The 20307-nt window shown below is 39.0% G+C and overlaps 1 protein-coding gene across 3 annotated transcripts in view; it reads right to left on the bottom strand.

Moving 5' to 3' along the window:
- Positions 1-20307, bottom strand: part of NSD2 (nuclear receptor binding SET domain protein 2) — a 99475-nt gene that overhangs the window by 51938 nt on the left and 27230 nt on the right. For 2 of the 3 annotated variants that reach the window (XM_059471000.1, XM_059470998.1), the window contains one exon: positions 8067-8692. In XM_059471000.1, the coding sequence (XP_059326983.1) occupies positions 8067-8663 (597 nt within the window). In that variant the 5' untranslated portion in view covers positions 8664-8692. The remainder of the gene's footprint in view (positions 1-8066; positions 8693-20307) is intronic. The other variant, XM_059470999.1, reaches the window with a different exon arrangement.

Below are 20307 nucleotides of genomic sequence, written 5' to 3'. Positions count from 1 at the left end.
TAAACTTTAAATGATATTTTAGTAACTAGGACACAACTCTTCTTTCAGAGTAAAGAGCTGAAGAGAAACAGACTCAATCACTCAGCGATTCAGTAAAATGTGAGATCTGGAGCAATTCTCAATCCTCAGTTTTTCTTAAAAATATGGAGATTAGTTTCTTTCAGCTGTGTTACTGAATTTCTGCATTTTCATTTAAATTACCTCCTAAATTTTAAGTTACTGGCTTATTAATGAAAGGTTTTATGTTTCAGAAATTTAAACTAGATAATGTTTGATCACAATGAATACGCCCATCTTTTATAATGTGTATTAGAAAAAGATTTCTGCCTATATCCTGTGTATCTGACCTTCACCCACCCTCAAAGGTTTAAACTTTTGATGTGGTATCTGGGTATAAAAGACAGTGTGGATACAAGATGCTACAGAAATCTGTAAAAACATAACTGCAGAGCCATGAGGAACTCTGGCATGAGAAATGATTATTTCTGAACAATTTCCATATGAACTTCACATAGGATAACAGAGTGAAAGCTAAATCATCTCAGCATACCTACAGATTTTCAGAATGCCATATCCATATGTAGCTTGTTATCTGCATGTTCAAGATGCAAGAATGTTATCTACATTCTTCAAGATCAGAATCTGTAACAGAACCTTATCTTTAGCACTCTTCTACACCCTTACAGAGTTTGCCCAGGACACTTTCTGAACAGGTATCCTCCTCCTGGCAGCTCACAGACATCCAGGACAGCATGGGTACACATTCTGAATCCTAATATTGCCAGAAAACTGAAAAACCCAAGTCTGGACAGCACTGCCTAAAGGCCACTGGATTTACAGGACACTTTTCTGGAGAAGGCAGAGACTTATCTCTGCCTTTCTTTTTTTAATAACAAGAACACTTCTGAAGGCAGCTGACTAAGCTTACACAGAACAAATAATTATTGGGCATAAAAGGGCTCTGTTAGTTGACTAATATTTTGACATAGTCTAAGTATTACTTTGCTTTAGAGATCAGATCTTTAAAATAAATTCCCATACCTAAAAGCAGGCACAAGAACTTTCACAAGTTCTCCTGTTACATTCACCTAGCAGGGCCTTCTCTTCTACAGATGAAATGCCAAATCAGTGGTTAAAAGCCTGAGACAGGTAGGGGAAGACAACCAAGAAAATCCTGAACATTACCTTAACTAGGCAATATTGAAGCTTATTTCTGAAACATCCCTTATTTCCAGCAACAAAAACCTACAGGAAGCCTGGGAAACCCCAACCCCATATGAATATTAAAATAGGGCAATGTTTGCAGTCCAAAATCATGATGAACATAACCAAAGTGCTGTCAATTCTAGCAGAACTAAGATCCCAAATTGTTTCACTTCATCACAAGCATCCACAACATACACTCAAGTTGACATTTATTTACCAAACTAACAAAACAGCAAAAAATAAACAAAATCAAGCTTTTCTAGCATTAGTTGCTGCTATGAGGTCACAAATTCCCTTCTCACACAAGCACAGCAGGGCTTGTTTAACAAAGATATACACAAGACTCAGTTTTCCCTCTTCCAGTGAGCTTTCAAAATAGTAATTTTTAAAAGCAGTTCTTCTGAGAAGGGAATTAATTTCTGATTATTGACAATATACAGTTTTAGCTACTACTATTTTATGATGCATGGGAACACAACTCCTGTGAATACCTATAACATTAGATATTCACAAAAAGCAAAAATATAAGCTAGCCCAGTTGGATCTCTTTATTTATAATAGAAAGATGATGAAAGATGGTAATAGACAAACATAAAATTACTGTCTGTGGACAAAGACCTCTTTTGGAGAACCTGAAGTTCATCTGCCCTACATAAAATCCACTCTAAAACAAGGAAACTTGTAAAGGAGGTTGAACCCACTGCTCCAAGGCAGATCAAAATATTTTGCTTTTGCTACTTTGCCTAAGGGTTACTACAAAATATCTTTCTTTCTTGACAGAAGGGGGCTATAAGGGCCAGAAATTACATCTGGTACAGATCACTAATGTTTCCCAAATATCTGCCTGTAAATCCATCCAAGTAACACAACCCTAAACTGCAGATCTAACTCCTTGCTACATGTGAGACTTACACATGCATTATTTTGGTTAAGCAGAACACTGAGCAGAGCAAGAGAAAGGCTAAAAAACCCCAAACAGTGAAACAAACAGCAAATTCTTTGCCAAACCAACCTATAGTGGTCAACACAGGAGGAGGAAAAGGAAAAGCTGAGATTTTAAATCATTTAAATCATGACATTACCTGTGCAACAACTGACAATAAATCTGGTCAGCTTATAAAACCAGAAACTGCCATTAATCTCTCAACACCATCTGCTGCTGACATGTAAAGGGATGTTAGTTCTTCCAAAGATGGCTTACTCACCACTTTACTTCATCTGTCATGTCCACCATAATGCCCAAAAGACCAAAATAAAAAAGCTCTGGAATGCACAAACCAATGATAAATATGAAAAAATGCAAGAGATGCCGACATTCTTTGAATTGACTTAGCTACATCTGGTCAGCTCTTTTCTACAGAAACCTGGCTCAGGGTTCAGAAGCAGTCAGGAATCAATAATATGCTAAGTATTATTCATAATGAAAAATAATGAAATTGAGAACAATATAGAAAATCATTAACATGCCACTGTATGCATTCACAAGACATTTATATTTTGAATGTCCTCTATTGTTCTGGTTCCTTATTCTAAAATAAACAAGACAGCAGAACCCAAAGGGCAGCACACAGCACAGTGCAGAAACAGGGTAATACAAAGTAGCATTCTGGAATTGCTTCTAAAATATGTGGAACAACACACCAGTACTGGACAAGCTGAAATTCAAAACAGAGCATGTTTTTGAGCAATCTACACAATGACCAGTAAGAGAAGTCCATGATCCGTATTTCTGTTATTATGGCAGAATCTAGCAAAACAAGTAGGCAGCAAATTGAAGAGGTGAAAGAGCTGCTTTATTGCCCTGTTACTTCAGGTACTGGATGCAAGAAGCTCACACTGGCTCAAAAAGAAGCTGAGGCCTCCTTCCATGGATTCAGCCATCTAGAGCCATTAAACACAAAGTCACCAGCTCCAGAAACGTCCGAGTCACAAACTGCTGGAGGCTGAGTAGATCCAAAAGGAGCATCAGTCTGTGATTTGCAGTATCTGTATTCCCCATTATGCCTCCTCCACTGAACCCTACCCCGAGCTGAGGTGCTGAATTAAATGGCCCCTTGATCCACCTTGGTAGTGCTATTCTTAGACGGTATTTTTGTCAACACTTCAAGATATTACTTCACATACTCCATTTGGATTCTCCCATCAATGTGTTTATGAAGAGAGAGGACAAAAAATGTATTTAGGGAACATTTCTTGGCACAACAGTTTTACGTAAAAAATGCACTCAAATCAGCCACTTTTACATACAAGAACAGGAAGTCTGGTATGGAAAGCCTGAACAAATACTCAGGTTTTCTGCAATTAATTTTGTAGCCACTCTGAGAATACTTACATCTTCTAATCTCCCCTCAAACCAGTACAATGCCGTATGCTTTTTAGTGCTTCTTAAAGAACAAGTGGTTCTTTAAGATACTTTCCCAATGAGGCATTAAAAAAAAAAACAATTTAAGTACTGAAGTAACAATTACTGCTGCACATCATGAGCTGCTTAGCACTAACAAGTTCTCATGGCTTAGCTAAATTTAATCTTTTACTAAGGGCTAATGCAAAACAGTACTTCAGAAACTCTTCCAAAAAGGGTAAGAAGTAATTTCTATTGTTTCTGAAGAGATTTCTAGGATTAGTCCTTCTCCTTTGGGATCCTGGTGACATCAGCCAGACAGCCTGTGTCATCACTTGCCTGAAGACAGGATCTGATACCTCAAGACAGTCTATTAAAAAGGAAAACATAACTGGGTTAATTTTATCCTACAACTACAGATCCTGACCCCTGTGGCAGTTTAGCTGCACATTTTGTCACAAGTACAGTAACTGTACTTTACCAGGAATTCCTAACAACTGATGATAAGAAACAATCAAGTCTTTCTCCTGAAAACGCATACTTATTTTACTTGTTTTTATTTTTGAAATTAAGACAAAATGAGCAATCTTGGGGTCTGTCTGTACCATCTGCAATGGGATAATAAAACATTCAATGAACTCAGTTCTCCAATATTATAAAGTGAACTTGTTGCTTTGTGCTGGCCTCTACCTGATTAGATACGAACATCAGAGAAATATCATCACCTTCAGTGGTCCCCAGCTTCCTGTATTTAGTTACCACAGACACTATTAGAAGATCATCCTCAGACTGTTTCAGTTCTACCCCCATTGGGTTTTTAAATCTTTGCTAGTATGTAGATATTGGATATAAGGGAGCTAGCCAGAAAGTTTTTCTCTGTGAAGGTGAAATAGCAACATAAACATATGACAAGGACTAGTGGAATTTCTCCAGCAATTTGCAATTGCCCCCCATGTAGCTACTGCAAGGTCATTATAGGCCATATCCTGCAGAGAGAGAGTGAAAACCTGCCAAGTTCCTGGTATAATACTAGAAGAGTACTACATGAAAAGTGGCTAGGAAGCTATGTGGAAGGTAAAGTTTTTGGATCATGTACATGTATTACACAGCTGGAAACCTTAAACTAGCAAGTAGAGCAGATGTGGACTTCCAGGTTTGTTCTGGACACAGTGCTGCTGCTTTTGTGAGCTACTGCACCCGTGTTGGGAAGCCAGGCCAGGAAGCCCAGCCAAAAGGGCAAACTGCCACTTGTAAGCCCATCCCAGCTTCTGCAGAATGAGCTCAGATGTGCCAGGATCACAGACTGGGCTGCTCCCACGGTCAGAGAGCACAGACCTACCCAGGGACCCCCAGCATGGGAGCTGCACATGTATGTACTCCCTGTTTCCTGTACAGAAACCCTGCACTGCTCTAGGGATCATTCTGGGATTACTTCATATTAATATATGAAATAAACCTCTGCTGTTTTCCTCCAAACAGGATTGCTTCACTTCTAACACGAGCAATGAGTAAGAAAATCTAGTGAAAGCAGTCAGGACAAATCCCAGTTCCAGGATGGCACATGAGCAGCTCCAGGAGGCCACTCTGGATTCTGGCATTGATTCAAACCTCTAATATGTGATACCCAGCACCCATAACCCAGAATGTCCAGGGGTGCGCTGCCTTGGCTTTAGAGTTGTGAAACCAAGCCTTATCATGAGAGGCCTGGATTTTAAAGTAAACTCCTAAGGTGGAGAGAAGGGTGAAAAGAGGGAGAGGAGGAGGAAAGAGGCACAGGTTGGACCACTTCATCTCCTTTACCCTGGGAAAATGAAAGCAGTACAGCTGTTTCTCAGAGGCCTGGAAAAGCTGGTGATTATCAACAGAAATCTAACATGAGAGCTGGGCAGATCACATTTACTCCCAGCTGAAAACTAACTCACAGACAATGTTTTAAATAGCTTTCATTTCTGTTAACAAAAGATGCCCAAACAACAAGAAGCCAACAGCAGAGCACTGGAACATTTGTTACACGATATGCCTCTCACCTCAGTGCAATAGTAATCTGCTGTGTCCATCAGACAGAGATCTAATTACCCTACACAAAAGGCAGCATTTGAAACATGGTGATTTTTGTTAAATCAAAAGAGTAAGAGGCTGGACAACAAGAAATTGAGAGAGAAACCAGATGAAAAATAAAACCAGGCAAACAGGTTCTGCATTAACATGTAACCTACAACAAACAGGTACCTGTTTGAGTGCAAAATGAATCAGCTTTTACTCTAAGGATATTTACCTAATTTCCACTTTGCAGCCACAATCAGCCACATAAAACCACAGTATTATGCACTAACATTAAGGCTTTGGATGCTGGCCATGGAGTTTCAGGCTAGAGCCTGAAACCAAAGAACACTGATACTAAGACATTACAGTTATCATCACAGAAAACACATGTATGTCACAAGCCTGACAAGTACACACAGACAAACATTTGAAAAATCTCCTTCACATGTTCCCTCATATTTGCTTTTCCTGCACAGTTGCAAATCCTCACTGTGAAAGAAAAGCCCCAGGTTTTTTTACAATCAAGGAGTTATAAAATAACATCTTGCAACCTTTAAATGCTTCTCCTTTTGACTTTGTGCTTTAAAGTGCACTATGCTAGGAAAAAAAGAAGCCAGAAGTGTGACCCTGTGTTTCAAACTCTCTGAAAGAGCAGGGTTGCAGTATTGCAAGTGCTGAGATGGAGCAGGGGGTTGCCTCGATTGAGTGGTTTGGTAGCTCAGGGGTTTGGCACAGGGGCAAATAACCCTGTCACTCTGCAGCCACTGAGCCCCAGCCACTCTGGGAAACGGTGCGGATGTGGTTTTCTCCTGATCATTTCTGCCCAAAAGACAACTTAAAGCCGGACAAATCTTTCGTTTCATTTTAAATGAACTGTGCACCAGGAAAAATGAAATGCCATACTCAATGGACAACCAGTGTAAAGGGCTTCAGAATCAACTGCATTTGTTGACATATTCAATATCACCTCCTCCTTCTGAAAAAAACCAAAATAACAAACCCACACAAATATGCTTCAGTTGTCGATGCTATTAAACATGCCACCTTTTAGTCCAATTTACCCTTATTAACAATGAGCTGGACAAAGAATTACTCAAAATATCTACTCTGCCCATACCTTTTACCCCTGACGAATGATTCAGGAAAGTCTGAACCAGTTAGTGTTAAAACATTCTCCTTAACCAAATTAAAGACAACAAACTCTTGAACAACATTCCTGAAAACATGAGTATTGATAATTTTAGCATAAATCACACATTCAAACCATAAACAAACGATAAATATTTCTGATACCTAGAGACACATTTACCCAGTTCTGTGAAATAATTTATTATTTAGTTTTATTGAAAAGAACTGCAATTAAAATCAGCAATACAGCAACTCTGTTTCTTCTCTGTATGTGTGACCTTGGAAGAAAGTAACAATCAACAAGGCTGTGTTAATGGCAGGACTGGATGGTCTTAGAGACATTTTTCAGCCCATGAGTCCATGATTAACTGCAGCTGACAGAAAACCATAACATAGGTTCTGTGTTTAAGGTGTGCAAAACCAGGACCTTTCAACAATGCAAACCATTCATTAACATTCACCATTGTTATACAACACCATTCTGAATTATTCACTGAGAAATTTAATATACATACAAGTATCCCTGCTATGTAGGGTTTTTCCTCTGAGATAAAGTTATTGCAAACCACATTCCTTTAAATGGAGTCTTGTAATAAAAGCTAAATAAAGGGGGAAAAGGGTTCCCAGCAGAATTCTTATTTACAACTTGGTAAGGCAAATTAAAAAAGTTTAAACATTTCTGCCAATGTTTAAAAGAAGTAAAAAACCAAAGAGCTTGACCACAAAATTAATGACACCAAATACAAGACCTAGATATTTTCAATTAAAATAAGTCACTGGGTTATAGCAAGCAAAACCAGCTCTTTTCAGATCACAAATAGGCAAGGGGACTACGTTCCAATTGCCAAAATCTGATGGCAAAGCGGCCAGCTGACTGCTGAGTACGTTTTTCTTTTAATTCAGAACCAGAAATAGAGAAAAAGGAAGGTTTCTTTTCTGAAACATCTGCTTATTAAGAAGCCATAATACCTCATTCTCCAGAAGTTAAAGATCACCTCTACCTCAGTTTCCTTGCTCAGGTGGACATTGTGACTAAGTCTTGGCTACAAGTCTAGAGGAAATTTCTGTTTCATACATCACATACTTCCACATGCCCTGATTTGCTCTGGAGACTTACTTTACTGATATGGAAACTGAATTTATGGGGTATTCCTATCCTGGGGAAGAAACAGGTACCAGAACTAGAGTGCATCTGTTCTTTTTTTGAGACAAAGAGAGGCATAGAAAATGACTCCCCCCATTTGTGAGGCACCTACTAAATGCCTGAAGATGAGCATACAAACACTGAAACTCCTGTATGATTAATAAACCTCACAAAACACAGAAAACATTAAAAAAAAAGTACTACCTTCTTTTCAGTGGTGCTTGAAGTCTTTGACACTAAAGCTGTTTCAACAAGACCCTGCTCAAGTAAGGAGTCATATTTTATGCTTCTTTTTCTGCTTCTCCTCTCCTTGTTTGCTGGCTTTTGTTCATTTTCCTCTGACTGAGACACATCTGCACCATTGTCTCCGCAAATGGAGGACTCAAAAAGAGGCTTCCCATTCATGTAGGTTTTAGTGATTTTCAGCTTTATTTCTGGAGAGCCATTCTTGATAGGAGTAGTGTTGGGGGGTGTTCCAACTCCCTTTATTTCCTGAGGTTCAAAGCGCAGCTTGGCATCCTGGGCCCCGGACTCGCCATTAAACACCCGGGAGGTCAGATCTTTCAATTTATCAGCTGGAATAAATGGAAGAGTCTCATGGCCATTATATTTTTGCATGACACCTTCCTGTAGAGTGGCAGAAAGTTGTGCTTTGCCCAAGTAGACGGAACATTCACGATTCACTTCACAATTCTGAGGTTTCCCGTTGGTATTTCCAAGGATTTCTGGTACCTGCTTCATTTTGATGCAGTTAATTTTTTGAGTTAACAGTTGAGAACTTCTTTTGATGCTAAAGTCCATTCAGCCCAGATGTTTCCAGTCTTACACTGCTATATTAAGACAAAAAGACAAAAAAAATTTTTAACAATAAATGTCAAAAGCTATTAAGTACTCAGATAGACATCAGCACTAATATAAAACTCGATGTACTTCATTAGACTTTTACTAAAAAAAGCTTTGTTTACAATCTTCCAAGGCAAAGTGCCTCAGTATCTGTTAATATGCATTACAAAAAAATTCCAAGAAAAACAGATCTATGAATCATCAATTTTATTAAATTGAAAGTGGAAAGCAAAATCACAGCTTTCATTTTAACAATTTGTTAACCATCTACAGCATGAGTGTTGCTTACAATAGCTACACAAAGGTACTGCACTATATAAAACAAGAGGTTAGACCTAAGTTAATATCATTATTAAAAACATAAACCAGATGAGTTTATCTCCAAGAGGCTGTGCCAGCACAGAAAGCCCCCAGGCTGTGTTCCTGTAGCACCTACACTATGGACAGCAGCATCACAGCTTCCCTTCCTCCCTCTCCAAACTTCAACCATCCATCAAAACACACCCCCTGCAGAAACAACACAGCTCAGACAGTCTCCAGACATTTCTCAAAGCATTCTGGCTGTAAGAATGAATAAAGAGTGAGTCTTTTGGGCCAGGAACACCAGCCCCCTGGGAAACAGCTAACCCATCAGGCCAGTGACCATACTGGACAAAATTTAAATGATCAAAACAACTTCTGGAATTTCAGATTTTTCATGGCAGCAATATCATCTAACACCCACTTTTCATACAGAAATTTGCAAACATACAACAAGCTAAAACTGCAATATTTTCTGCCCTAAACAGGTTCTACAAGGGTTCTAAAAGCTAACCCTGCCTATTTCATATTACACCACTGTAGCAAACAAATCAGTCCGGCAGAATGACTCCTCTGTGCTCCTAAAGATGATGGTTTCAATTTTTAAAATTCACTTGCATAGATTCTTCATATAACTGGGTCCAGTATATACACAATATAGAAAAATACACCATCAGAAATATTATGAAAACTCAGCACAATAATAATCATATCCATGCTCAAGGTAACCAATTTCATGTATGATTAAGTCCAAGAACTGTCACATCGAATCAAAATTTCATCAGATCTTGTCTCACATGCTCCCAAAAAAGTGCAGCAAAAACCATGATGAATAACTATTGAATTGTCAGTTGCTATGGTAGAAATCACTTCTGAATCTCACCTTGTTTATTAATGCACAGTTATAATGCTTACAACTGGCATATTCCTCCAATTTGCATTTTTGATAGCTCCTACATCAGGAGTAGCAATGTAAACATGTTCATAACTGAGCACTGCTGCAGCCTGCCAAAGCTTCTTAAGGATGTCAAGCTTGAATTCAAAGCAGCTGACGAACATGAAACCTTTTCATTTACAAAGATGCAGAAAAAAATTAAAAATCATTAACACCATCTCTCCTTAGCAAGTGGTCCCATCTCCCTAACACGCTGCTTTAAAATATCTACAAGATAAAAGGGTGTCTTTCCACACAAGCTATCTGGCATTAAACAAGGCAAGGACAGCAAGTGTACCTGAACTCCAAGTGAATCTGCAAGAGAAAAAATTCTCATTTTTCTTTAGCCAGATGAAATCAGAATTATCAATAAAATCTCTGATAAAATGACTAGAAAGCAGCCAACTATATTAACTCTTCTTAAAAGGAATCAGAGATAAAAGGAAACTCAAAACTCAATCAGAACAGAATAAATGACTAAACCTAAAGGGAACTCATGTCCTTTCACGGTATATTCTCTGAAAACATGGACATGAGACAAACCCTTTGCCCAATTAATAACACGGCAGTGTTTCATGTGTGATTCAGCAGATTTAACTGAAATCACATTTCTCTTAAGAAACAACTAGTGACAAATTCTATAAATCTCTGGGCAAAAGGCAAACCTGCTGGGAAGCATATCACACAGTTCGGAGAGCAAAAGTCCTTAGAAAACCCACCAAAACCAAAAACAACCAAACAAAACAACCAAACCAGCGGTCTGTTGCTAAATCTGTACTTCCTTCGCAGGGATCCCTAAGGGAGCAAAGCAGAGGTGGGATTTGGGCACCCGAGCTCCGAATTCCCTGCGGCCGCTGCGCCCTCCAGTGGGCGCCGGGCTCGGCGCGGCTCCTCCCGGCCCAGGAGCAGATTTAGGATGGATCCGTAAACTGATCAGGGCATGGATGGATTTCTGCAGCGGGCCAGCTGCATCTTCTAATCCACACTGTGCTGCTGAATTATAAATCTTACTCTCATCACATAGGTCGTGAAGCTACAAAGTCATCAAGCTTGAGGCACGCCTCCAAAAAAGCAGTGAATAATCCAGTGAGACTCTTGTTACTGGTGCACTCCATCTCAGGACATTGATGAATTAGAACGGGTATCTTAAGAATGTCAAAACATAAAAATTGCCATAGTCACAGAACAACTTAGGCTGGAAGGGATTTCCTCAGATCATCTATTCCCACCCCATGCTTAAACCTGATCAAACTTCTCAAGGCCTTGTCTGAACAACGACCTGTAGATAATCAACTTAAAAACTATGGCTTAAAAAAAAAATCAAGTTATTGTCTTTCTAGCTAATAAACCTAAACGTATACACTCCATATCACAAAAACTAAACAAACCAACCAACAAAAAAAAAACAAACCAAACCAAACAAAAAATACCAATAAGTGAAAGACCCTGAACTTATATAGCAGTTACCTTGATTTGCTAGATCCATCTGAAGATACACAGATTTCAAGAACTTCAGTGAGTGAAGGTTCAGTTAATGACTCTCACTAATACAGGTCACTAAAAACAGCTGAAAGCACTGAAAAAGGCTTCTCAAATCACTGAAGCCAAGAGACAACAAATCCAGGAGTAATACTGGTAAAAGGAGGAAGTTAATGTACCCACAACAATTGTAAATGGGAAAACGAAGACAAAGGCAGTAATTTGAAACTGTAGGATATCAGAACCAGGAGATACAGATTATAAAACATGGGAAATAGACCATGTTTGTACAAAGATTTAATGGAACAAATAAGTAGAGGCTCAAAGTAAGAGGCAGAATAATGGGCTAAGATAACAGATGTAGGTACCTAACAGAAAATATAGTCCCATGGGGAGATGAGACATCTAGACAGCAATTTGCAGGTTAGTCACCATCTCTAGGACAACCAGTGGGATTGAAATTAGTGAAACACATCTCAGTCTTCCTTGCAAAAAATAAGCTACATTGTGGGGTCTGGGTAAAAGAAAGAAAATCTACACATGGGAATAACAAAGGGTTTCAGGGAAGAAGATCAAAATTGAAGCCAGGTACATTTTGCTATCCAAAACTTCACAGCGACACTATAAGAAGAAGAAAAAGGACCAGGCCCTTTGTGAGAGGAGGGGACAGAGCAGGAAAGAAGGGGCAAGGAGAAAATAACCACCAACCAAGCAGTGCTGCTGTGAGTCTGGAATTAATGCAAGGAGATCTAGAAGACAAGACATGAAGGAATGAAATAAGATAGATCACAGACAAGATCTAGTTGATTCAAGTTGTAAGAGTAAGGTCCTGAAGCAGCTGAGCATACAATTAGATTTGGAGCTAAAATCATGCGCACTCATGCTGGACCACGGTATCACACAGGAGCAAAAGCAATCCCTTATCTTTTTCTAGATGACTCTGCATCCATTGAAAAGGCAAGTGGGGGGGAGGGCAGGGAAAGGAAGGGGACAAAAACATCACACGCTAGTAGCAGCTAATGAGCTTAAGCCAGTATCGTCCCATACTGAATGTCTGGTGACCCAACAAGCACCATTTTCACTAACAAAGGTGAAAAAACATTATAACCAGGAGTCTGCTGAATAAACATGATATTTTGGCTTGTGAACCAATAGCTTTCACTATGGAAAAGAAGATTTCTTATCAGATTAAGGTCTCTAGAATTTTTAATCAGACAATGACAACTGGACAATCCTTGCAGTGGCTTTATACACATGTTCATACTAAAAAAACAGGTTCTATATAAGGCAAACTATCTTGCAGACATTTTAAATCATGCATTAATTACTTGAAAGTTCATAATCTGACAGGAGTCACAAGTCAAACGCAGTTAGTGTGCTTGTCAGATTCCTCCTTCACTGGCCAAGCCACTATCATTTATGAGATATTTATTAGCCATTTCTTCCACATCTGCTGTAATTTCAGAGATGCTTTTCCAGTGTGTCAGAAAGAATGCAGTACTCCATTCCTTTCAATTCTGCCAAAGGGAGGGACCTGAGTAAGTAACCATCAACAAGCATCTCTATTAAATATCACTTTTGTTTCATCTAAGGGTTTTCTTACTCTGGTGAATTACTTGGGGCAGGCACAGGGAGGTGGGGGAAAGAAGGGAGGATGACAAACTTCAATACAAATTCACAGTAAGAGAACTTTATCCATTAAAGCTATTTTTATTACCTACAAATCAGGCTTTCAGCTGGCACTAAAAAGCTAATAGTTGGCTGCTGCTTTTTTGTTTAAGATTGCTTTCTGGTAAGTGTTCTCCATTGTGTTACCAATTTTAAGACAAAAGGTTATTCCTATTTTCAGATCAGAATGAGAGAAAATACTTAACGAGATTAAGAAGGTTACAACACTTTTTCTGCTAATACATTTGAAAACTTGAGTATGCTTACTCATATTATCTTGTATAAAACCCCTAAAATATCAAATAGGAGTAGATGAGTATTGACTCTTGTGTAATACACTCTAATTGTTCTTCACTGCATTAAAACAATGAAAAATTAACACAGGATCTAAATATAATTTTATTTTAGAAGAAAACACAACTAAAAATTGCATTGCAAGATTGGCCAAAAGTTGTCACAAACCAGTTCTAGCCAGAAAATTCAAAACCAGTATCTCTCATGAAGAAATCCTTTACTGTAGTAGCTGAGATAGAATTGAAAATAAATATACCAAACCTTTCTAAAAATGTATGAATCTTAGAAAAATTTTTTATAAAGCATCCCTCCAAAGGAGACGATTTTTAATGTAAAAGCATCTGAAGTAAAGACTTCATTAATATTGCAGAAGATATAACAAGATAAAGGACATTTTGCAAATTCTGTGGGAAAAGTTAGTGTATTTACAGTTGCACTTACTACCCAATATTACCTACAACCAAATATTTTTCTTGGGAAAAAAAAAATCTATCTTTTTAAATTTGTTTTGGATTTGCTTTTTTTCCCCTAATGGATAAAATTTCTGAATTTCAATGACATAGCGTGATACCAACTTGGGCATTTAACAACTGTAGAATGAAAAGCAATTCTTCCCTTTAAATCCACTTGCTACTGCAAAAATAAGCTTACAAAATGGATGGACTTGCTTTCTTGTTCTTCCTTGGGAAATGCTTTTGCAACCAACTCTTTCACGTGGACAAGGCTAGAAGTGTCTGTAAGAGGATTCCTCTCCATTAGTTCCTTTTCTTAAAATCACAGAAATATTTTTTCCACTGCTGCAGAAATTTTATGTTGTCAGTTCCACTCAACACTGCTGGAGGTGAGTGAAGCAATGAGATACATTTGAGTAAAATCAAATTCTTCATAGATGTTGTAATTTTGTCTGAAGAGAGACTACACATACCACTGTGGTGGGACCACAGATCAAACAGAAAGGAATTACTTCTCCTCTGCACATAAGCAGGGAGGACACCAGTGCCTAAAATGGTAGACACTAGTGAATATACCACCAGTATTTAATAAATACAAAAAGGCAGACACTAGTGAATATACCACCAGTATTTAATAAATACAAAAAGGCAGCCCCCAAACCTGAGACCTTCCTGTGTCCTGGAGAGCTCCAAAGGGAATGGTCCCTCTCTAGCAAAACAGGACTTACAAATTCAGTACTTGCTCAGTTTATGCCTTTGTTCACCAATGAAATGATGTCTCTCCCTGTCTTTCAGGCGGCTCAGAGATGTGCACCTGGCATCTGCATAGCTTGGGAACAAAGAACCAAACACAATCACACACAATCTCAAATAGCACAGCACTTCAGTGCAGAGCTCCTTATTTATACTGCTTTTTCACCTGGTCTAACACTACTTTAATTTCCTATACCTTTTTTAATCCCACTGGCTTTTTTTGTCAGCATCCCACCCCTACTCCTTGCACCACGCTTTCAGGATCTGGATCCTCTGGCTTACATAATATTCACTGCAGCAGATAAACACACTATAATCTGTTTTCTCTTCACTGTGGCCACTGATTCTGCTCTTATTCCCATATGTAGTTGTGACAGCACAGCAATTGCCTGAAGCTTCTCCAAGAGAATCATGAAAATTTCTGGTTGTTTGAATTATGAGGGAATTCAAGGAAGGGAAGATCAAACCTGGGATGACACCACAAAATGTTATAGACAATGAATCAAACTGCAGTGTTAACAAGATGTTATCTGCTACACCTCTACAGAAATCAGTGTTTCCCAGATCTGACCAGACAGCAGCTAACTAATCCAGAGGCTACAATCATTTTGCCTAGACCCTGACAAGTCTGCTATCTTTGTCTACCACAGCATTAAAACTGTTCATCCAAGTGGGTGCATTTAAATGCCAGAAGCACACTTGGTGCCTTGGAATCATTCTAGGAAGCGGCCGTGACACTGGAGACATGTGAGGCTTTGCCAACACTACGAAGGCCCAGCTGTATGTACACAGAGAGGGCAAAATAATCCTGGAGCAGCATTTGGCCACATCTTCTGCTGTTTACAGAAGCAGCAATACACTGCACTCATAGTGTACCTCTCTGATGTGGACAGGTAATGTGTACAAATAGCTGATTTCTTTCACCCAGTAAATTCAGCTTCACATCTCATGGCATTAGGTAAAGATCTGGAGGGTAAAGGTCTGAGGGTAAAGGTAATTAATCCTGACTCCACAGCACTACAGAATTTAACTCACAGATATGCACCATTCACTAAAAACTGCACATGTCCACATCTGAATGGAACTGACTATAATGTGATCCTGGCCATACCGGGCTAATTCTGATCTCCTTCACACAGATCATAACCATTTACATGCAACTACATTAATAATTCTATCAATGTACTTCCTTGAGGCAAAACACACACACAGAGGGAACTGGCAGATGTATGCCAGGAACACTCAAGCAAGGCCTGAGACTTCAGACATTAGACACTCTTCAAACAAACCCAAATACTTGCTATGAAGTGGCCTTTCTGGTTTGGACATTACCTGAAGCATTTCCCTGTGCTGGAGATTTACCATGCTCCTGCCAAAATGCATTACCATCATTCTCAGAGCTCTTAATTCCTTTTTTATTTCTTTCGCTGCATCTACATCAAAAATCTCTCAGAAAGTGATTAGTGTAACTGTTAGAGGTAAAAGGTCTGGAATTTGAGTTTCTGTAGATAAAGAGTACCTTATCCATTCCACTTGAAGACAGAAAGATAAAACACTTCCCTGTCTAACAAACCAATTCCTTCCTGTCCACTTTCCAAAACTTCTGAGTAGAGAGGTTTGCAGTGGGTATCTCCTGCAATTTTTCGCTTTCCTTTCAGCACAGTACTAGCTTTGCGCATTACTTCACTGTCTTATCAAATTTAGTTCTTTGGACAAATTGTGTTGTACATACTTCTCATGGGAAAATCTAGCTCTGACTGTAGAAATAAGTAGTGTTAAGCAATTGTAGCTGCTCTCCTTATTTGCAGAGTTTCTGAAGGCTCAGCTATCACTACCATTTTGAGCCAGGCTTTCACCTGATGAATAGATATTGCACACCTACTTTCAGCTACACATTTTATGACTGGAACTTGTTTTTTGCACTACTCTGAATTTCAGTCACATTCCACATTTAATCCAGCATTTGTTTCTAGTTTGTTCAGGAGTACTACTAGAAACCAGCTTCTGAGTCTGCATTTTGCAGTCACAGAAAAATCACAACATTAATTTCATTCTGAAGAATGTGATTGAAAGTTGTTGGCAAGCACTCCATATAGGGAAATGATCCATATTCACCTCTTTCACCCTACACTGTGCTACAAGGTTCATACTTTGGCTTAAATCCCTCTGGCTTTATTATCAGACTAGAATCTAGGCATTCTTTACTACAGAGATAACTCCCCAGTTTATATGTTTCACAGTGCCAGTGCAGTCAGGATCTTTGCTCCAATGGAATCCCACCAAGGCTGGCAAGTCCCACAATTAATTTATCTGATATGTGATCTTGGGAACCTCAGCTCCAGAGACTAACCCATGCCACAGCATGAACATTTACACTTCTGCTTATTATAATGAATAAATATGTGGAATGATTCCCAAACACCATGACAGAAGGCTGCATGACTAAATATTCTTTCTAATGTTTCCTTTATTCTTTAATCAGTAGCTTTTCAAAATATTTCAAATTCCATTTAAATCACATTTCTAACGAGACCTTCCCTAACCTCAGCCTTTTCTCTTAAAGATATTTTTGTCACAGAATATCTCATCTTCTGCTCCTTTTGTATCTCTTGTTTACTATGGCAGAACTCAGAGAACTCAGGGAACAGAACTCACTCCTGTTATGTTCTTTGACTCTGGCAAAGAAAACATGGAATTCTGATTTAGCCCTCAAGGCCAAATACGCCTGAGGATGATTTGTATACCCTGAGTTTGGCTCAGCTGGTTGGAGCATGGTGTGAATAACCCCAACATTGTGGGTTCAGCCCCTGTACAGGCCACTCACTTCAGCATTGGACCCAATGGTCCTTGGGGGTCCCTTCCAACTCAGAATACTCTAGGATTCTGTATAAAACACATTTTTAATGTGTATTTTAGCATGGATGTGAGATACCAATATTTTAGTATTTTGTGTAAGGCACAAGCCAAAGAGATGTCACAAAGACAGTTAAATGGTGATCTCTGTCAGCCAACAGAACAAGACATCCTTGTGCTTCTCCAAAGAGACACAGAAAACCAACAGTATCCTTCATAGCAGAGGAAAAATGGTAAAGCTTCTACGAAAATCAAGTTCAATAGCACATCATGCTGCAGTTTTCCAGTCATTTGCCACCTATGTATCCTCACCCCAAATAGCTCCAATTTGTGCTGGGGAGCTGAATACCAAAGTTCAAAAGAAGATCAAATTGCTATCTTGCACCAAGATGAAAACAGGATAAGCTAAAAGGATGGGAACAAACTAGAAACAGAGCCATCACCTGTTGAGCAATCCTTGCAATTTAAAACATGCTTTAAGTCTCTTATATATTTTACTAGTTTCACAATAAGTCATATAGAGATCCTGCATCAGTGGTGCCCCAGGGCAAAGTCATTTTGCCCAACACATGAAAACTGTGAAGTACATTAGGTTAGTACTTCAATCTTCCATGCTCACTAAGTGCAATCTGATTGCTGTGAAACATTCAAATACATTTTCAAACACCTACTTTTCACACAGCACACCATGGTACCATAAGAACAACTTCCATGCAATGGTATTATTCCTTAACATTAGCAAGGATAGTACAAATCCTGCTTTTGGTTCAAGCACGATTCATAGGTATTTGTTCATTGCACACAACATGCAGTTTAAAAAATTCAGTTTATGTTAATTGTGTTATATTAATCTACTGTATGCTTTGGACAGAGGTTGCTTATTGAATGTACCACAGATTATCTGGTGCTTAAGTTTAGAGTTGCTCATCAGGAAGGTTAATGCACAGTCCATCATGCACTACTTATCATCACAAGGTATAAATATATATTAGTATATATTCCTGTTCACCATGAACTTTCAGTATTTTTTTAGCTAGCTATTCAACCAAAAGGGCACCAGAGAGGAATATGGCCTACATTTTACTTCTAGAGATTCCAAAAACTTCTCTTCCTGCTGATGCTAGAAAATATAAATTAACTATTAGAGATATTGAGAAACTTGATAAAAGCATTAAAAAGATACCTGATGTATCATTTTAGTAATTTATGTCAGTAACAAGAAAAAGGCAAATACATTTATACAGCTACCTCCAATGACCCCAGGTCATACAAAAGCTAATTTGAAGGTGCAATGAAGGCAGAAAATTTAGGTAGTTTCTCTCTTTTCCTTCAAAAATGTTTTCAGAATCAAAACCTTCCAAGTGACCATTAACTGTATAAAAAAGCTGACTGACCCATTCAAACAACTATGTGAATTTACAACCAGCAGGGTGACTGCTGGCACATCAACAAGGCTGTCCTTACCAGCCCCCTTTCTCCCAAGTTCTCTGCAATTATGCACCAAAGGAAATTTGGACTCAGATATCAAGCTCTGATGGGAAATTATTTTCTCTCTTCACTTACTACCTGAGCACTTAGCCTGGTGCCATGCTCCATCTCCACTTCTCATTTACCACCAAGATTCTAGGACGTCCTTGGTGAAGACATTTCTCAAAGCTGCAGCCTAACTGGAAAGTGATGTTCCCTAGAAAAATGGGGCTTACTGATCCACTTGAGATGAGGCTCTGAGCAACCTGCCCTCGTGAAAGGTGTCTCTGCCCATGGCAGAGGGGTGGAACTAGATGATCTATGAGGTTCTTTCCCATCCAAGCCATTCTCTGATTCTAAGATCTCCATTCTTCATCCCAAGGCCGGATTTGATAATTACACCAGATCCATCACATCTACTCAACCAGGTGGCCATTTCAATTCTCTTTGCAGGAAAGTAATGAAAAAGCTCAAATAGTACAGCTACAAACACAGGACTAAAACATGTAGTCATGAAAGAGCCCAAATAGTATAGCTACAAACACAGGACTAAAACATGTAGTCATCACCCATGGCATGATCATTAGTCCCACCCAAGCAGTTCTCACTCATGCCTGATTGCTGACTGTAAGGGAATCTGTTGTTTTCAGCAATATCACTTAATGGGTGCTTCTCGCTGTGCAGCACACTGCTCTTGATGACAGGTTTAATTTTTTTTCCCCAGAAAAGGCCTGGCCCTTCACCTATCTCTATACAGGAGATACATGCTGTTTTCATGCATTAAACCATCTTCTATGCTCAAAACCTAAGAAATGCTGGGTGGTTATATAAGCAGGAATGACGAGCAGTGACCAAATCACTGCAAGAACTCTGTTTGTATCTTCTATTCATCACACACCAGATCCCTGACACAGGAATCTGAGCAGAGCAGGTGAACAATGATGCACATGGAGCCCCAGTGCAGTCAACAGGCTTTGATGGACCACAAGGAAACACTCACATTTATCAGGCTGCAGAAACAAGACCTCGCTGGGGAAATGTACTGACACTGGTGGAACAAAAAGCAGGCTCGGTGCAACAGCGAGAGGTGAAAGGGCCACAAACAACAGGACACTGAAAAACAATCTCCTCTTGCCATTCCTTTGCTACTTTATTAGTGCAGTGTTTTGGACACAAACTCACATATATGTGTACATTCCCCACCCAAATACTAGAAAGCCACCCATCAACAGTCATTTTTTGCTTCCAGTCTAAATCCAAGCTGGGTTGGTTTTGCTGTTATATCCAGTCTATGGCACGCAGGCAGTAATTTACATGCAATAATTTCACCTGCAAAATTACCACTGGCTTCAGAAAAGGCACGTAGCCCTACAGACAGATTTTTTTTTATTCTTACCAGCCA

This window comes from Ammospiza nelsoni, chromosome 4, assembly GCF_027579445.1.
Source record: "Ammospiza nelsoni isolate bAmmNel1 chromosome 4, bAmmNel1.pri, whole genome shotgun sequence".
NCBI classification, from domain to species: Eukaryota; Metazoa; Chordata; class Aves; order Passeriformes; family Passerellidae; genus Ammospiza; species Ammospiza nelsoni.
Note: the sequence above shows the minus strand (reverse complement) of the source record. Positions and strands in the feature narration are given on the sequence as shown.